Consider the following 19,661-nt stretch of genomic DNA (forward strand, 5'->3'; position numbering starts at 1 on the left):
TCTGCATGGAGCTGCCTCACACACCAAGCTGGCCTGCAATGCTGAAAAGCCATTTGTTGAAGTGCAGAAGATACTGGCAGTGCACCTGCACTTAGCCTGCCATCTACTGGAGACTCTCCCCAGGGGCTGCAACTTTCTGTGCTGCTCTGCAGGCATTCTTCCTTTAAAAACAGGGTCTATGAGATCTTCAATTGAGGACTGATTCTCCGCCTCAGTTTCCACCCCCGGCTTCTCTTGCGCACTTGTGCTCTATGTATCCCTCGGTGCACTCCCCTCTGACTCACTCTCCAATGCCTCGAAGGCGAATGTCTCTAAGCAGGCCCTTTGGAGGGAGTGGATGATTGGCATGTCTGGTGTGGTACTGGCAGGGCCTGAAGCACAAAGGCCTGGCAAATTTTCTTCTCTTCTGATCTTGTTAGATATCTAGAGGAGGATGGGTTAAAATTGAAGAACGATGTTCTCTTGTTACTTTCAGTAGAAGGAATAACATGAGGGTTTCTGATATAGCTTGCTGACAGATTATCTTTAGTCCTAAAGCATAAGTTGGCAGTGACACAGAATGTCATTACAAACCTGCAGCTGGCACGTACCCTCTGAATTCCCCACTTCCAACACCCGCTGCTGGGTGCCTCCCCAGGAGCTTGACACCATCCAGGACAAAGCAACCCGCTTGATTGGCACCCCATCCACCACCCTAAACATTCACTCCCTTCACCACCGGCGCACTCTGGCTGCAGTGTGTACCATCCACAGGATGCACTGCAGTAAGTCGCCAAGGCTTCTTCGACAGCACCTCCCATACCCGCGACCTCTACCACCTAGAAGGACAAGGGCAGCAGCCTGCACGTTCCCCTCCAAGTCACACACCATCCCGACTTGAAAATATATCACCGTTCCTTCATCGTCGCTTGGTCAAAATCCTGGAACTCCCTACCTAACAACACTGTGGGAGAACCTTCACCACACGGACTGCAGTGGTTCAAGAAGGCGGCTCACCACCACCTTGTCAAGGGCAATTAGGGATGGGCAATAAATGCTGGCCTCGCCAGCGACGCCCACATCCCATGAACGAATTTTTTAAAAAACAGGCTACCTGTTAGCATTATCAGAGAGAGAAACTTTTCCTGATCTCAAATAATTTTTATTTTCATGAACACGGTGGATAGTGAGAAAGGACTTCTACCTAATCCTGGATAGTACCATCATCGTATACAGCACGGAAGGAAACCATTCGGCCCATCATGCCTGTGCCAGCTCTTTGGTAGAGCTATCCGACCACTCCTTGCTATTTCCCCATAGCCCTGTAATTTTTTTCCCTTCAAGTATTTGTCTAATTACCTTTTGAAAGTTATTGAATATAATAAGATATGAAAATGAACTTCACAATAGTAAAGGGAAAGAAGTTATTTTTAACTTGAAAAAATGTAAGCTATTTATTAATTGAAAATATATGATACCAAGCACTAATAGCATTTTCAATCCAATGAGGATTCAAATTGTTGTTAACTGATCTGTATTTAGTCTGATTTTTGATGAGTAAGCTCCTTGATTACACCATGGTCTTCCTATTCTTCCTGAACTGCTGTTATTCCTAGTCAAAAAAGTAGTAAAGGTGAATTCCAGTTTTATTTTTCCATAGATTTTTTTTGCAGTAAAAAGTTTTCTGACAACAGTTATCTGGGAGCAGTACAAGCCTTGTAATTCCATAACTGACTTTTACAATACATTTTTTTTAATTGCAGGCAACATAGTGTACAGACATTGTACTGGAGATATTGGTACAACATGTAAGCCATGCACATCTGGAGAATATGTTGAACATCCCAATGGTTTTGAAAAATGTCTGAAGTGTAAAGCTTGTGATCGAGGTAAATATTACAGTAATACTTTATTTTTGGAGACCTGAGTATTTCCTCAGGAACAGTTATCAAACAGTTGTTTGAAAATGCCTGATTTTGGCAAAACATCATAGTTCAAGGTTTTCCTTAAGTGTTTTCTCCTACTGCTCTTGAACATATATACTAAGTAATATTTGTGCCCCTTGTTGGCGAGCTACAGATCCATGATCTTGTGACTGCATTAATGGTGAAATTGTGCACTTCAACTTCAACACAGACTGCAGCAGTTCAAGAAGGCGGCTCACCACCACCTTCTCAAGGACATTTACCTGAGGAAGGAGGAAGTCTCCGAAAGCTTGTGAATTTAAAATAAAATTGCTGGACTATAACTTGGTGTTGTAAAATTGTTTACAATTCTCAAGGACAATTAGGAATGGGCAATAAATGCTGGCCTTGCCAGCGACGCCCACATCCCATGAATGAATTTTTAAAAAAGATTTGATCTGGAATTTCCTGTCATCAAAATCTTGTTTTGGAGTTAGATGTGATCAGATTAAATGTCAGTGGCATCATTACATTTCCTGTTACGACAAAAGCATTTTTTCTCTCCTTTCCCAAGGGTGCTGGCTTCTACTGCTGTATGGTTGCATAGGTGCCAGCAACATCCTGTCCCTCACCCAAATGGTCATTCTTTATGCTTGAGGTTATCTGGTGAGCACTGGCATGTTTTTGAACTGTGGGTGGTGGGAGGAGGGGGATGTAGCCATGACAGCCAGGTCCTATTCTTTTGTTACTGAATATGGTAGAGATCAGTTCGTAGCCTTGGCGAATGGGGGCAGGGGCTGAGCCTTCTGCCTGAGGACACTAACGCCAATTATAGTACTCCTACAATTGCTTTGGTTGAGATTAGCTAATTCAACATTCATCAGAGATTGGGCCTGGGATTTCTGTGGCTCAGTACCAGATCACCTAGTGCATTTACCCACTGAGCTATTGAGGATGAAAAACAACTACCTGCATTTTTAATATAAAAACATAAAATGCTGGATGCACTCAGCAGGTCAGCAGCATCTATGGAGAGAGGAAGGTAAGGTTAACGTTTGAGGTCGTTGGCCTTGGAGGAGGTACAGCACAGATTCACCAGAATGATACCAGGGCTTGAAGGGTTAAATTATGAGGACAAGTTGCATAAATTTGGTTTGTATTCCCTTGAGTTTAAAGGTTGAGATTGAACTAATCAAGATCTTTAAAATGATAAAGGGTTTTAATAGAGCAGATACAGAGAAACTATTTCTTCTGATGGGGGAATCTAGAACAAAGAGCATAATCTTAAAATTAGAGCTCGGCCATTTAAGAGTGAAATCAGGAAGCACTTTTTCCACAAAGGGTTGTGGAAATATGGAACTGTCTCCCCCAAAAGGCTGTGGATGCTGCGTCAATTGAAATTTTCAAGACTGCAATTGATAGATTTTTGTTAGGTAAGGGTATCAAGGGTTATAAAGCAAAGGCAGGTAAATGCTGTGTAGAAATAGATGAGCCATGATCTAATTGAACAGGCGGAATGGCCTAGTCCTGTATCTATCTTCCTATGTTCCTACAGAACTAGGTAAGATTTTTCAGTAGTTGTAAGAATTTGTAAGAAAGGAATGCCAACAAGAAGTGTAATGTAATAATACTACTGACATTTAATCTGATCATATCGAACAACAACAGATGAACTAAGTGGCCTTTTTCCCATTGTTTTTTGAATTCTACTTCTGTAAGTGAAAACCAAGCCACTTAGAGTGTATGATATACAAAAGAACCTGAGTAATAAAAGAACCGCCAAGAATATGAGGGAAACAATAAGAATATAAATTGCCAAAATGTGATCCAGAAAATAACCACTCATAAAATCACTGAGGAAAAAAAAAAGTAGTTTGAAAGGAAGGTGGAAAATAGAAAGATGAAAATAAACCAGAAAGAACCAATGAGAACAAGTTACTGAAAAAGCAAGGCGAGGACAGCAACTTTGCCACTCTGGGACCCACTCGGGGCCTCAAACTGGCGGCTGCCTCTCCTTCGTGGGAGCGGACGATCGGCTGGTGCGCTCCACCTGTTAGTCACCCAACAGTCAAAATCGACCCCCTAGATTCTAATCCTAAAAGAGAAGCCTCTGCTATTTCATGTTTTGTATCCATTCTCTACCTCTTAAGAAGGTATAAAGTGAAATAGAATGTATTTCAGATTGATTTCACTTGTACCTCATTGATGTTTTCTATTTATAGAGCTGGGACTTGAAATTGAACATGAATGTATCTATACACGAAATACAGTATGTGTTCCCAGAGAAGGATATTACTGCGCGCAAAGAGAGGAAAGAGGCTGTCAGCTGGGCAGAAAACACAGCACATGTCCTCCTGGTAAAGGAGTTAAAGGAAAAGGTATGGTGTTGGCTTACCATGCATTTCAGAGCTAAATACTGTCTTGCAGTGGAAAGATAATGGACTTGACTTTCCTCAGCTATACCCCTCAAAGTTTGGAGGTATAGCAGCAGCAGGGGATCGAAAATGGGACAGGAAGGTCTATTGCCAAATGCTCGCCCCTAAAGCACCACTTGACCCTTGACTGGCCTGATACATTTAATTGAGGGCAGGGCTAGGGAAACTGGACAATTTCCCGATCTCCCTGTTGAAGTACTGGCCGCACTAGGTAATGTCAGAAGAGGTATAGTGGCACATGCTGGGTTAGCAGCGGGAAGCCCCTTGATGGCCCTGTTGAAGGGATAGAGCCTGGTAGTGGCCGCCTCTCCCTCTCTCCACCCTATAATTTTAGTAAAATAGGCCTCGGCTCCTCTGGAAAGTTTCATAATTCTACCAAAAATATCGAGAGTACTTCTGACCCCTTCAGTGCTGCCGCTTCCTTTCTGACGCAGCAGCACCATTGGATTTTACTGGCTGGCAGTGCTCCTTCTATTTGCCGGTGACACCAGCTCTGCATTTGTAATGAGCCTCAACCCAGGAAAATAGGTTAGGGTCAGGGTAGTGGGCAGATGTCCCCACAAGGCGTCTCCAGTAGCGAAGAAGAAGACACCAGAAGAAAATCCAGCCCTATATTTCTTTTCCAGCTCTCTAGAAAACTGGTTGTTCAAGGTAGAACATGAGTTGGCAGCTGCCTTTTACAGAGTTATGTGGGTTCTAAACCAGTGATTGCCTCTCAGGGTAAATTCCTAGTCCTCACTATAATCTCAAATTATCCAGTTTGTGGAGTGCTTCACAGGCAACAATACCATAGAGGGTACTCATCAACATATAAAATTGACGGGCAGGAAAAGACCAGCTGGTCCAGTAAGCCTGCTCAACACTCATGATTGCCGTAGCATCGTGCCTAAACACTTCCCCTCTTTCCCTCACTCCCTCACTCACTCCCTTCCCTCCCCTCCCTCAACCCCCCACCCCCCTCCCCGGCATCCATGTAATCTCCTGGGAAAGGAAAAAAAAAGAAAAACCCAGAGCCAACAATGGACAATTACTCTGGAAAATTCTTCTCCAGCCCCCATCAGGCAATCATAACCAGTCCAGGAGATCACATGGAATAAGTGTTATCCATAAAGACTCTTACCTTCTATTTGATGCGATCTCTGCCCCAGTCAAGAACTGGTCCAGCTCCCTCTTGAATGCAGCCACTATACCCTGCTGCCTGCACATTGAAACAGCTTCCTGGAGTCAGCCAGTCACAGCCTTTTGGAGAAAATTAATTAAAAAGCACAAAAGAAAAACTGTACAGTGTTACTGAAATTGTGTAATCTAGTCTATTATCAGGTAGGTATGTAAACAGTGAACTCTGCTGCCTTTGCGTGTGAAAAATTTTACCTTTTTTTGATTGCCTTGCTCGCCCAGAAAAGGTAAGCCAAACGTTTTAATTCAGGTATATTGAGAGTAACTTTAACTTTCATGCCAGGTGAAAAATGAGTCATAGTGAATTGGCAACCCGTTTTACACCTCACCTGAACTTCTTTCCTATTGTGGGTGAATAATAAAATGAATAATAAAATAAAGTTTTGGATAAAGACCCATTCGCAGTTTTGGTGTACACTTATTAATATTGTGCAGTTGTGAATATTTATTTTCCATTTTACCACGGAAAGGGGCATGGTTGTAAATCATATTAAAATGTGTGTTTGCTTTCAAGGAGTTAGAATTGCAGGATGGACATATGCTGGGGATGTGGATCAGGTGTCAGATGAAGCATCCATCCAGGTGGCTTCAGACAATGGAGGTTCATTAAAAGAAATCCCAGCAAACATTCACACCTTAGGGATTGGACTGTTTCAACCTTCTGAGCTTCACAGGACCTAGTTTCAAGGGGCTCACATTGTGGCGACAGCAGTAGGTTTAATTGGCAGCAATATTGGCCAACCCCCCAGACAGGGCAGGAGACAGGATTCAAACGGCAAAATTTCCTGCCACAAAAAGAACAAAGAAACATACGTTTAGGATCAGTTGTTAAGGTCTGTTAAGAGGCAGATAAGGCCACAGCTAGTTTACCTTAAGAAGTGAGCTGGCCAGACCCAGAGCAAGCGTCAGCCTGATTCAGTAACAAGCCTGACCCAGAAAGAAGTTGTACTCATAGGAACAGGAGTAGGCCATTCAGCCCCTCGAGCTTCTTCCGCCATTCAATTAGATCATGGCTGATTTGTACCTGTATTCCATTTACCTGCCTTTGCTCCATATTCTTTGATACCCTGATAACCAGGACTATGTGATAGACATTAGTGGGTCATTAATTAGGGAGAAATAATATATTTTTATTACTTGATTTGTTGCAAGGAGAGACTAAAATTAAATTGAAGTAAGGTGAGATTTGCAATAACTGTTACTCTGTACATTCACTTACTGACTGTAAAATAAAGCAGCTTAATGATTCGTGTCTGGTCTCATCCAACTAGAATATTAACCAATCCACCTTTTATAAGATTAGAGAAGTGCAAGTGAGGATCACAATACCTGGTTCCTTATAACAAGGGGGTCACATTGTTCCCCCTGGGTTACACAATCATACGTCATGAAAATCAGACCTCGATTGTGAAAGATAGAGGTTGGTTTATGGGAGAGACTGGTAGTGCTAACCTGAGAGAATATCTAAGGCAGATCTGAAACTTGTAACAGTTATCTTCCGGATAGTTGGAGCAGGAAACATCGCCCCCCTCACCTTTTCCAAATTTCTCTCTTCCATATAATTCACCTCCTGCTTCCTTGGTCTCTTTCCACCCACCCCCCCCCCCCCCCACCAAACCCCCCAACCCCACTCCATTCCTGATCACTCAGTTTCTCATTCTGGCCCGCGTGGACACCAACATTTTAATATTTCCCTTTCCTCCAACAATGTCTCACTCCCCTTCAAGATGGCCATTATCAACCCCCTAATCAAACAATCCATCCTCAATCCTTCCGTCCTCACTAATTATCGCACTGTCTCTACCCTCCCTTTCCTCTGAGTGTGTTGTCATCTCTTAGCTCAGTGCCCATCTCTCTCGCAAATCCTCAATTGATTACATTCGGTCCAGTTTCCATCCATCTCACCGCACTGAAACAGCTCAGGCCAAAGTCACAAGTAACCTCCTATGTGACTATGAATGTGGTGCGTTACCCCTCCCTGTGCTCTTTTTTTATTCGTTCACGGGATGTGGGCGTCGCTGGCGAGGCCAGCATTTATTGCCCATCCCTAATTGCCCTCGAGAAGGTGGTGGTGAGCCGCCTTCTTGAACCGCTGCAGTCCGTGTGGTGACGGTTCTCCCACAGTGCTGTTTGGAAGGGAGTTCCAGGATTGTGACCCAGCGACAATGAAGGAACGGCGATATATTTCCAAGTCTCTGACCTCACTAACAATTGAGACAGTTGGCAATCCTATCCTCCTCCACCGGTTCTCCTTAGTTATCCAGCTGTGTGAGACTGCCCTTGTAGAGTTCCATTCCTACCTATCTGGACAAAGCCAACTTACTCTGCACTCACCTGACGAAGGAGGAAAGCTCCGAAAGCTTGTGATTTAAAATAAAGCTGTTGGACTATAACTTGGTGTTTTAAGACTCCTTACATTTGTCCACCCCAGTCCATCACCGGCATCTCCACATCATCTCACCTTCAGCAAAGGCTTCTCCTTTCTCACCCGCATTATCACCTCCGGAGTTCCCCACAAACCTGTCCTGAGAACCCTCTTCCTCATATATATGCTGCACCTTGGTGACATTATCCATAGACATGGGTCAGCTTCCACATGTACATTGATGATACCCAGCTCTGTCTTTCCAATACTTCTTTCAACTACACAACCACTTCTGTGCTGTTGACGACCTGACACAGAGTCTTAGACTCAGCCCACCTTCCTTCTTCGACTGAACATTGGAAAGACCAAAACCATTGTTTTAGGTGTTTGTGATAAACTCTGCTTCCTTGCTATTAAGTGCAACCTCCTCCTTGGGCACTCGCGTAGGCTAAACAAAGCCGTGCATTACCTCAACGTCGTATTCGGCCCTGAGCTTCCAACTCCATATCCTTTCCATCACCAAGTTTGCATACTTCCACCACCACAACATTGCCGGACTCCATCCCGATCTCAATACCCTCTGCTGCTGAAACCCTTAGACGTACATGTGTTATGTCCAGACTCGATGGGGCCTAAACCGTAGAAGGAGTGCAACGATGACAAATTTAGCACAGCGACAGCCCGCACCCAATTTGCACGAGCGTTCAGGCCGCCACTAAATTAATCAGGACCTTTTTTTTTAGGGGACCCTGGCACTTCCTAAAATGAGCATTGGCTTCATCTCAATATTCAAATAAGGGTCCTACGCCCATTTTCACGAAATTCGATAAGATGAGACAGAGCTTGCTCCCGGGGCACCCAGTTGGCATCTGCAGCTTACCGGATTTATTCCAATGAAGCAAATTTAGGATGGTCTTTGGGCCTTTCTCTTCAGGCACGCAAATTAAGCTCGCCGATCATTTTGTGCCCATTATTGGGCGATATCGAATTTAGGCCCCTATTTCTCCAATTCCTTGCTTGCCTTTTATTGTCCAAAACTCCAATTTGTCCAAAACACGGCTGCCCGCATTCCTGTTCACACCAAATTCCATAATCTCCTCCACTCATTAACCTACACCGGTTTCCTGTTACACAATCCATCCAATTTAAAATCATTGGCCTCATCTTCAAATTCCTCCATAGCTTTGCACTTCCGTACCTCTGAAACCTCCTCCAGCCACTGATCCTCTCCTGCACCCTACAATCCACTGACTCCAGCCTCCTGGGCAACTCGCCCTCCTTTTGTCCGATCATTGATGGCAAAGCATTTAGTAGCCTATTGCCTGGATCTCTTTTCCTATATCCCCAACCCCTCCAGTAATAATAGGAGTAATAGAGTCCCCACCTCTTAAAGTTGGTGGTAACGTGATTTGCCTGGACAGTAAATTTATTATTGAGTAAACTAAACAAGACTGTATACTAGCTGTAATTAGCTTTATTTATGCTGAGTAGTGCAAAATGCAACCCCACACAGAGGGGATTAAGTACATAAGATTTTTTTTTATTCGTTCATGGGATGTGGGGTCGCTGGCAAAGCCGGCATTTATTGCCCATCCCAAATTGGGCCTTAACATTATAATATTTACTTCTTGAACATGTTTGTTACTGCAGTCACTGCTGAGTAGTGCAAGGTGTAATCCAACACTAGTTAGAGGTAATTAAGTATACAAGGTAATTGCACCTTAACGAGATTTAAACATGGGTGCTTGAAGTGCTGGAGTCTGCAATGGGAAAAACACAGGCTGTGGGGGAAAGGAGACTTCTAGTGATGTCTGAAGTGCCACAACAACAACTTGCATCTATATGGCGTCTTTAACGTCGTAAAACATCCCAAGGCGCTTCACAGGAGCATTATCAGTCAAAATTTGACACCAAACCATATAAGCAGATATTAGGACAGGAGACCAAAAGCTTGGTCAGAGGTAGGTTTTAAGAAGAGTCCTAAAGGAGGAGAGAGGCGGAGAGGTTTAGGGAGGGAATTCCAGAGCTTAGGGCCTAGACTGCTGATGGGCCTAGGTCTGCCAATGGAGGGGTGAAGGAAGTAGAGACCAAGAGACCAGAATTGGAGGAACACAGAGTTCTCAGAGGGATGTAGACCAGCAGGAGGTTACAGAGATGGGGAGGAGTGAGGCCATGGAGGGATTTGAACATAAGGATGAGAATTTAAAATCGAGGCGTTGCTAGACCGGGAGCCAGTGTAGGTCAGCGAACACAGTGGTGATGGGTGAACGGGACTTGTTGCAAAACAGAATACGGGCAGCAGAGCTTTGAATGAGTTCAAGTTTATGGAGGGTGGAAGATGGGAGGCCAGCCAGGAGAGCATTGGAATTGTGGAGTCTGGAGGTAACAAAGGCATGGATGAGTATTTCAGCAGCAGATGGGCTGAGGCAGGGGCGGAGACAGGGATGTTACAGAGGTGGAAGTAGGCGATCTTGGTGATGGAGAGGATATGGGGTCAGAAGCTCAGCTCAGGAAACATCTGATTGCATTACAGGCACTGTGACCACTATATATGCTATATGTGTTTAGTGTACGTTATCATTTAATTCAGAGGACCCACTCTGAGTTAGGTTCATGATGACTTTAAGCAAGCTTTTCAGAAATCTAGAATGCAGTCTACTCTCAATTCAAAGTCACTTCGTTTGAATTATCTAATCATTTGAATTTTGTTTGCATTAAATTAACTCTACTTACTGGATAATTCAATTTTTTTTAGGAGTAGGCTGTAGTGGATAAAAGAGTAACGGGAGCTGTGGTTCAAACACACCTTAGTAATGCAAACTCGATTCAAATGCTCTGGAATTGACATTGATACATTTATTTTTCAGCAACACATTTCAAAGACACTGTGTGTGTAGAGTGCCCTCTTGGAACATATTCAAGCAACGATTCATCAACTGAAGCATGTAAGAATTGGTCGAAGTAAGTACCACAAAGGAATTCAGAATTTTTTAACTTGCAATGTCAGTGTACCAATACCTGAAATTTGCAAATATACTGGCCTAGAAATTGGGCCAAGGAGTGCCCGTTTTTAAGGCACTACGTGGACTTCTAAATCCCCAAAATGGCGGGCAAGAAGCGCCCAGAATTGGGTACGGTGGTAACGCTTGTGTCAGCAGGGCATGCTGGCAGCATTTAAAGTTAAAATGCAGATGAAGATCCTGCGATGAAGATCCTGCGCTTTGTGCAAAACCTGTTTTCCATTTTGGACCGCCCCAGCGCTCACCACAACTTGAACCGACGCTGAATGGCATGAAGGCCCCCTCGCCAGTGCTATTTAAAGGGATTTTGAGGAGGTAACAAACGTGGTAGATAAGGGAGTGTCTATGGATATTATTCATATGGACTTCCAGAAGGCATACAACATGGTTCCACATAAAAAACTATTAACAAAAAATGAGAGCGCATGAAATTGGAGGCAACCTATTGGCTTGGATAGGGATAATGGTTATTTACTCAAATTGGCAGGATGTGACTCGTGGTGTTCCCCCAGTGATCTGTACTGGGGCCTCAGCTTTTCACTATATTTATAAATGACTTGGATGAAGGAATAGAGAGCCGTATATCTAAGTTTCCTGACAACACTAAGTTAGATGGCACAGTAAATAGTGTAGATGGGAGCAGAAAGTTGCAAAGGCACATTGATAGATTAAGTGAGTTGGCAAAACTGTGGCAGTTGGAGTTCATTGTGGGAAAGTATGAAGTCATTCACTTTGGACCCAAGAAGTATTTTCTAAATGGTCAGAAACTAGGAACTGTGGATGAGCAGAGAGATTTAGAGGTCCATGTACAGATATCATTAAAAGCTAGCGGACAGGTCCAAAAAATAACTTAAAAAGCTAATAGAATGTTGGCCTTTATCTCAAGAGGAATGGAATACAAAGAGGTGGAAGTTATGTTACAGCTGTACAGAGCTCCAGTTAGACCCCATCTGGAGTACTGCATTCAGTTCTGTGCACCGCACCTCAGGAAGGATAAGGCAGGGGTACAGCGCAGATTCACGAAAATGATACTGGGACTAAAAGGGTTAAATTATGAGAACAGGTTGCATAGACGAGGCTTGTATTCCCTTGATTAAGATTAAGGAGTAATCTAATTGAGGTGTTTAAAATCATAGGCATTGATAGGGTAGACAGAGAGAAACTTATTTCCTCTGGTGGGGGAATCCAGAACAAAGGGGCATAAACTTCAAATTAGAGCCAGGCCATTCGGGGTGATGGCGGAAAGCACTTTTTCACACAAAGGACAGTGGAAATCTGGAACTTTCTTCCCCAAAAAGCTCTTGAGGCTAGGTCGAATGAAAATTTCAAAACTGAGAATGATAGATTTTTATCAGGCCAGGGTATTAAGGATCAAGGCAGGTAGATGGAGTTGAGATACAGATCAGCCATGATCTAATTGAATGGTGGAATAGGCTCGAGTTCTCCTGTCCTTATATTCCTATGAGTCTAAAAATGGGACCAGCCTTCCATTATTTCCTCTAATACTAATAGTGGGTTTAACTCAAACTCTGCTGGGCTTAGAATGAGATTTCAATAACAGATTAATTGTAACATATTTGTTATAATTATACTTAGAACAACTATTGTTGATGTTTGTGCTGATTATTTTTTCTGCATTTTCCCCAGATGTGAAGAACTCAACCAAAATCAGGTCAAACCAGGGAGCTCTTTTACTGATGTGGAGTGTGAAAAAAAGACTAATCTAGCAGCTATAATTGTGCCTGTTTTAATTTTGATTTTGATATTGGCTGTGATTCTTTTTGCTCTTATTTGGATGAAAAAGTATAAAAAATCCAGGAGGCATTCAGGTGCGTGATTCGTTTGATTTACTGTGTGCATCTTCCTGCTCCAGTATATTTTTCCATATTAGCCTTATTTCAGTCAGATTGCAAATAATCTTCCTTTTTTCCCAAAAGGGTATGTTGCAGTCAAACCACTGGGACACGGTTGCTTTATGAACCTTGTATTAAACTTGGGCCATGTGGGTTATGTGCTCATTGCCTCTCTGTACATAAAGGCTTCAGTTTGATTGTTGTTCTGTTTAATTAGGCTCAACTGAAACATTACCTCCATCTTCACTATCATTTGCTGACAAGAACACCTGCTATTTTCATGTTAATAAAGCATTGGCAAAGTAGAGCAAAAACTTGAGTAAATCTATTTAACAGCACTTACTCCTTATATTAATTTACTTACATTTTTCTTCTATTGACAGATGCTGAGAGAGCGCAGGCTGAAAAGGTGTGTGTGTGTGTGTGTGTGTGTATGTATATATATATATGTATTTCACTGTTGTTATGCAGTCATGTGTGTAAAATCGTATTTTCTACAAATGTGTTCAAAACATTCCACAAACACATTCCAATATAATTAGAAACCTAGCATTTTATCAATATATTTTCCTGCATTTTCTTTTTATCCTGCAGTGACAGATTTTACCAGTTAGAAACCAAATCAAAGGGTAAAAACAGCAGACAAAAGCCCTACAGCTAGGAGTGTTAAATCCCTTGAGCATTTAAAGTGCAGGTTGCACCCTCGTAAATAATCTCCTGTGTATAGCGGAGGACCTTATACAGTGTGCAGTCACTGATGTCCAGTGCGCAGTATTGAGGCAAATATAAATCTGATCCCCGTTAGCTTATTAGTCTGCATCTAATCTCTGCCTCATGATAGTTGTTTGTGTATAATTTCTGGACAGGGGATCCAGGCCAATAAGAATTCATTGAATCCCTGACTATTTCAACAACACTGAAGGTGAGACAAAATGTTGAAATCCTGTATCATTTAAAAAAAAATTGCCAGCAGTTGGGCTGTGTTGTAAGTAAAGAGCTGATGGGAGACAGTTTGGGTTTGCTGTATAAGGTACATGAAGAGGACATTACAGGTAGAATTACAGAGCACTATTATGATATTTGTGCAGCTCCTTTTTTAAAGGATTCAGTCAACACCATCAATTACTTTTCATGAGAACTTTTATCACCAAGTGAAAAACGGGCAATAGCAAATCGGCCACCTGTTTTATATCCCGCCCAATCGAGCAGGGTGTTAAAGAGGTGGCCGAATCACCATCACCCGTTTTTCACCTGGCAGTAAAAATTAAAATTACCGCAGGAAATGTTTCAATATCGTTCGGTGCTACAGGTCCAAGAATCAGCCTGGTTGCTATTCTGTGAACTTTCCCCAGTATGTTAGTATCTTTTTGAGGGTGAAGTGTCCAAAACTGACACAGTATTCCAACTGTGGTTTTACCATAGATCAACACAGGATTAGAATAACTTATTTCAATTTATAATCTGTACATACATCCATTGCACTGACATTACTTTGTGACTAATTTAACAAAATCTCCTCAAATTTGACCTGTGACTTTCTTTCACCAGATGCAGAGGGCTATATGTATGTGCTTAAGCTGATTTGACACAGCAGTAACTTCTTATCTTAGTAATTTTGAACATTTTTTTAAATAACTGACTCCTTTTCATTAAACTGCAAAACAGTTTTGAAAGTGAGAGCAGTGGGAACTGTGGAGCTGTCTTTTATTTACATTCAGTGTATCAAAACTACCTGCATTTCTATAGCATTCATTACATATCGAGATATTTCACAGCATTTTATAGGGCGGTGGATAGCAAGTGGGCATCAAGCAGAGGAAGGGGGAAGAAAAAGAAGACAGAGAGGTCAGGAACGGGGAAAAGCACAGTCAAGGGTCTTAGGATATTTTTGAAAGCAGAGAGGGAGGTGACAAGGTGATACTGTGGGAGGGAGTTCCAGAGAGTGGGAGAAGGTGGCTAATGATGGAGCAGAGGGAGTGAGGACTGAGAAGAAGGCCGATGTTGGAAGGATCATAGGCCACATGCAGGAAATAGGGCTGAAAATCGGAGGGCATGAGGTCTTGGAGGGAGTTGAAGGTGAGGACCAGAATTTCAGTGTCAATTCTCAGGGACACTGGGATCTAATGGAGCTCAGCGAGGACAGGCTTTGTTGCATGTGAGAACACAAGTCATGGCATTCTGGATGACTTGTAGTTTATGAATGGTGAAAGCAGAGAGATGGTAAGGAGAATGTTGAAGAAATCCAGCTTCAAAATAATAAAAGCGTGGATTAGAGTCTCGGCAGCCAAGAGAAGAAGTAGAGGCAACGGCAGGTGATACAGCAGAAGTGAAAGAAAACTAAATTGGTGACAGATTGGATGTGGGGGAGGAAGCTGAGCTCAGGGTCGATGAAATACACCGAGGTTCCACACTCTGGGCTAAGCATGAAGTGGGAGGTAGGAAGTGAGGCGGAGTCAAGGAATGAGGTGTGTAGATGCTTGCAGGAACTGAAGGAAATGGCTCCGTTTTTGCTGACATAAAGCTGGAGGAATTTTTGAGACCTCTGGGTCTTGCGTCAGATAGGCAATGCCTGTCAACCAAGTATGGTCGATGGCACAGGTGACAAGATAGAGCTAGGTGTCATCAGCATCCATGTAAAAGTTGGCCCTGTGCTTCAGGATAACATCAACAAGGGGTTGGATGTAAACGATGAAGAAGAAGAAGCCAAGGATGGATCCCAGAGGCGACCATGAGGGAATGGGAGGAGAAACTATTTGAAACGATGTAATATCTATGGTATGACGGGTAGGAGTGGAACCAGGAGAAAGCAGTATCATAAAGGTGAACTGTGGGGGAGAGAAGTTTGAGGAGGATGCAATAGACCACGGTGTGGTGGGGTCGAGGAGGAAGAGTATAGACAGTAAGCCATAGTTGCATTCATATAAGATGTCGTTTGTGACATTGACCAGTGTAGTTTTGGTCTTGTGAGCAGTTTCGGATCCAGATTTGAATGGTGAGAGAGGTGGAGCATAGTTTTGGGGCAACATTTGGTGACTGAGATGAGGATGAAGGGTGCCATGGAATGTGATTAGAGAAGACAACTTGTTATGGAGAAGAGCAACAAAGTTGTTCCTACTGACCAGAAGTAATAAAAGGACTCAACTGTGGAAATGGAGCGATGGTAAACTTTGAAGTGATCAAGTCAAATTTGGCAATGGATAGTCAAGGTGAACATTCGTCATGCTCCAGCTATGTAGAAAGATGATGGCAGAGGGGTTACCAGCCAGTGGGTATGTAGGAGAAAGGAAATGAAGTAATCAGAGAGTTCTGTGCATGATGGAAACTTCAGAGTTCTCAGGGCTATGTGTAATGACACCTAAACTAACTATGACAGTCAATACAGAGCATCTTAGAACAAATATCCTGTTTTGTTCATTGTCATGGTCACAATATCAAACTCAGACAAATGAGTCAATGCTTTCAAAATGTGACTTCCCAACCTTGCAAGCTTAGTAACTTTTTTTTCTGTGCAGCAAGTCCCGCTAATAATAAATCAAAGCAAGAAGGAGAAAACTGATCAAGGTGGTCTAAGCACACCTACTCCAGAAACTCAATGCCATCCCAGTGCAAATAGTGAGAACACTACAAATCCAAACAGCACCCAAATTACAAGAATCCCTCAGGAACATCTGAGAGCAGGTACAGTACATTTCTCTCCAATATTTGTTTTGTTTCTACATTTTTCCCCTTTCTGCTCTCCTCTCCCATAGATAATGACTCTTGTTGGGATACAGTTCCACCAGTGCCTACAACACGTCCGTGCCCTGCCCAAAAGTCCATTTTTCATGTGCAAGCCAGAGTTTGTTGACAGGCCATTCCACTGAGAGAGGGCAGCGATAACATAATGACTAAGCCCAAACTTATTCTCGCCTGTGTATACTTTGCTGCAGAATTAATGCACGGTGATGAGAGGGGGAGAAATACTGAGGCCATTTGTAGATCCCACTATTATCCCGGCTAAGGTCAGCTAACTCAGTACAGACTCAAAATCGAACCTGAATCTATATGACTCATTACTAGAGCCTACAGTGCATTAACTCACTGGGCATTGTGTGTGGCACATTTTGTGATTACGTTGTCCACGTAGTTTCATCTTCTGCAGATCAAACAGAAGTGGCATTGCAAAAGACCACCTTTGTTGCATCTTCTTCACTCAAGTAGTGATTTTGAACTAACTCAGGTACCATGGCAGCTTGTAACTGAGACAGAAAGGGAGAAAAAATATGCAAAGTGCTTAAATCTTTTAAAATTTATGTTTAGTTGATTAATGTCAAAATTGCATTTATATAGCGCCTTTCACTACCTCAGGACATCCCAAAGCACTTCACAGCCAATTAAGTACCGTAGTTTGAACTGTAGTTATTATCATAATGTAGGGAAATGTGAAATCCAATTTGCGCACAGCAAGATCCGATAAACAGCAATGAGATAAATGACCAGATAATCTGTTTTAATGATTTTGGATGAGAGATAAATATTAGCCGGGGCACTGGAAGAACTCTCCTGCTCTTCTTCGAATAGTGGTATGGGATCTTTTTCTTCACTTGAGAGGGCAGACAACACCTTGATTTAACATCTCATCTGAATGACAGTATCTCTGACAGTGCAGCATTCCCTCAGTACTGTACTGATCTGTCAGTCCAGATGATGTGCTCAAGCCTCTGGAGTAGGGCTTGAACCCATGACCTTCTGACTCAGATAATATGCACTGAGATGGTATAAAATATGTTGGCTGATGTTCTTTACATTTTCTTTAGAATATTTAAGATTAGTTGTTAACATTGGTGAATGTTAATCTTTCCAATCCCTTCTTCTGCTTATTTTGTATACTGAGATGTCTTCACATTTTCAAATCAGTAATTTTTGCCTATTTCATAAGTTATTTTTCTTGCCTGCATTATCCTCCCCCCCCCGCTAACTCCATGTAATGGCACCCTTCCCTGACCTATTCCTAGGCCTCTGCATGGAAACGTGGAGACACATGTTTCATTGTGCCTCCAGTTCGCTCCCTTTGGGGAAATCCTACACCTCTGTTTATCATCTTCCCCCAGTTGGGGACGTGGGAATCGGGGGGCAGAACCCCTCACCCATCACTGAACAGCATGGCATGTTAGTAAACAGTGCTCTGTCCCCTTAAAGCCATATTTACATGTTCTGAAGAACAAGTTGCAGGTTAATGTAAAATTTTTAAAAATATTTTATCTCCAACGATCATGATTAGATATTAATAATAGAATTTATTTTCCGATTCTGTTAACTGTGAAACGCAAAACTCACTGATCAATAAATGTAACTAACTGCTAATCACCAAGAATGCCTTAAGTGTTGTCATTTCAAGTGTACGTGTGGATTTGTCACATGACCAACAGCTCCATTGTCTTAAAGGAGCTTTCCATTGCTTCATTCCTGTTCAGCCACATGCAGATTATTCAGTTTCACTAATTAGTTATTTTTCTTTTCTGTACATATTGGTCTTCATTTAGTCCGTATTATCATTTCATAAGGATAAACAGTAATTCTAAATTGCAATTTCTGTATTTTTCTTCTTTAGGAGGCCGTACTGATTCAGGAAGAGGGAGCCAAAGTTCAACAGAAATTCATTCAGCACCTGGCGAAGATAATCCAGATACCAGAACTAGATGACCATTTTGGTCTGTTTGTTTTGTCTGTGGTGTTAGCCTGGCCAAGCTAGAGCCAAAGTTTATAAACTACATGACATGTGGTTTCAGATAGAGGACCCAAAGACTATCAAGGAAGTTTGGGCTTGGAGGCAAACCATGGATGGGAAATAAAAAGAAGAACTGTGGCAGTTGTAAATAGTTCATACTCGCTGTGAAAATTGTATTCTGTTCTTGCATCTGACATTCAACGGCATTACCATCGCCGACTCCCCCACCATCAACATCCTGGGGGGGTCACTGTTGACCAGAAACTTAACTGCACCATTCTGGAGGGGGAGGGTGAACAGCCAGTTGTCGTGGTGCATATAGGCACCAACGATATAGGTAAAAAACAGGATGAGGTCCTACAAGCTGAATTTAGGGAGTTAGGAGTTAAACTAAAGAGTAGGACCTCAAAGGTAGTAATCTCAGGATTGCTACCAGTGCCACGGGCTAGTCAGAGTAGGAATGACAGGATAGCTAAGATGAATACGTGGCTTGAGAGATGGTGCAAGAGGGAGGGATTCAAATTCCTGGGCCATTGGAACCGGTTCTGGGGGAGGTGGGACCAGTACAAATTGGACGGTCTGCATCTGGGCAGGACTGGAACCAATGTCCTTGGGGGAGTGTTTGCTAGTGCTGTTGGGGAGGGTTTAAACTAATGTGGCAGGGGGATGGGAACCGATGCAGGAAGTCAGTGGGAAATAAAGTGGTGACAGAAACAAAAGGCAGTAAGGGAGAGTGTACAGAACATGACCGGACAGATGGTCTGAGAAAGCAGGGCAAAGACCAAGGGAAGTCTAGATTAAACTGCATTTATTTCAATGCAAGAAGTCTGATGGGCAAGGCAGATGAACTCAGGGCATGGATGGGTACATGGGACTGGGATGTTATAGCTATTACTGAAACATGGCTAAGGGAGGGGCAGGACTGGCAGCTCAATGTTCCAGGGTACAGATGCTATAGGAAAGATAGAGCAGGAGGTAAGAGAGGAGGGGGAGTTGCGTTCTTGATTAGGGAGAACATCACGGCAGTAGTGAGAGGGGATATATCCGAGGGTTCGCCCACTGAGTCCATATGGGTAGAACTGAAAAATAAGAAGGGAGAGATCACTTTGATAGGATTGTACTACAGACCCCCAAATAGTCAACGGGAAATTGAGGAGCAAATATGTAAGGAGATTACAGACAGCTGCAAGAAAAATAGGGTGGTAATAGTAGGGGACTTTAA

General features: G+C 42.8%; 1 protein-coding gene across 4 annotated transcripts in view; it reads left to right on the plus strand.

Annotated features, from left to right (window-relative positions):
• The window catches only part of LOC137301031 (tumor necrosis factor receptor superfamily member 5-like), a 49,087-nt gene extending 30,490 nt beyond the window's left edge, over positions 1–18,597 (plus strand). For all 4 annotated transcript variants that reach the window (XM_067970387.1, XM_067970390.1, XM_067970388.1 and 1 more), the window contains 7 exons: positions 1,743–1,868; positions 4,106–4,261; positions 10,727–10,820; positions 12,527–12,708; positions 13,116–13,141; positions 16,245–16,410; positions 18,323–18,597. In XM_067970387.1, the coding sequence (XP_067826488.1) occupies positions 1,743–1,868; positions 4,106–4,261; positions 10,727–10,820; positions 12,527–12,708; positions 13,116–13,141; positions 16,245–16,410; positions 18,323–18,414 (842 nt within the window). In that variant the 3' untranslated portion in view covers positions 18,415–18,597. The remainder of the gene's footprint in view (positions 1–1,742; positions 1,869–4,105; positions 4,262–10,726; positions 10,821–12,526; positions 12,709–13,115; positions 13,142–16,244; positions 16,411–18,322) is intronic.
• Positions 18,598–19,661: the final 1,064 nt, after the last annotated feature.

The sequence above is a fragment of the Heptranchias perlo genome, chromosome 32 (assembly GCF_035084215.1).
Source record: "Heptranchias perlo isolate sHepPer1 chromosome 32, sHepPer1.hap1, whole genome shotgun sequence".
Taxonomy (NCBI): domain Eukaryota; kingdom Metazoa; phylum Chordata; class Chondrichthyes; order Hexanchiformes; family Hexanchidae; genus Heptranchias; species Heptranchias perlo.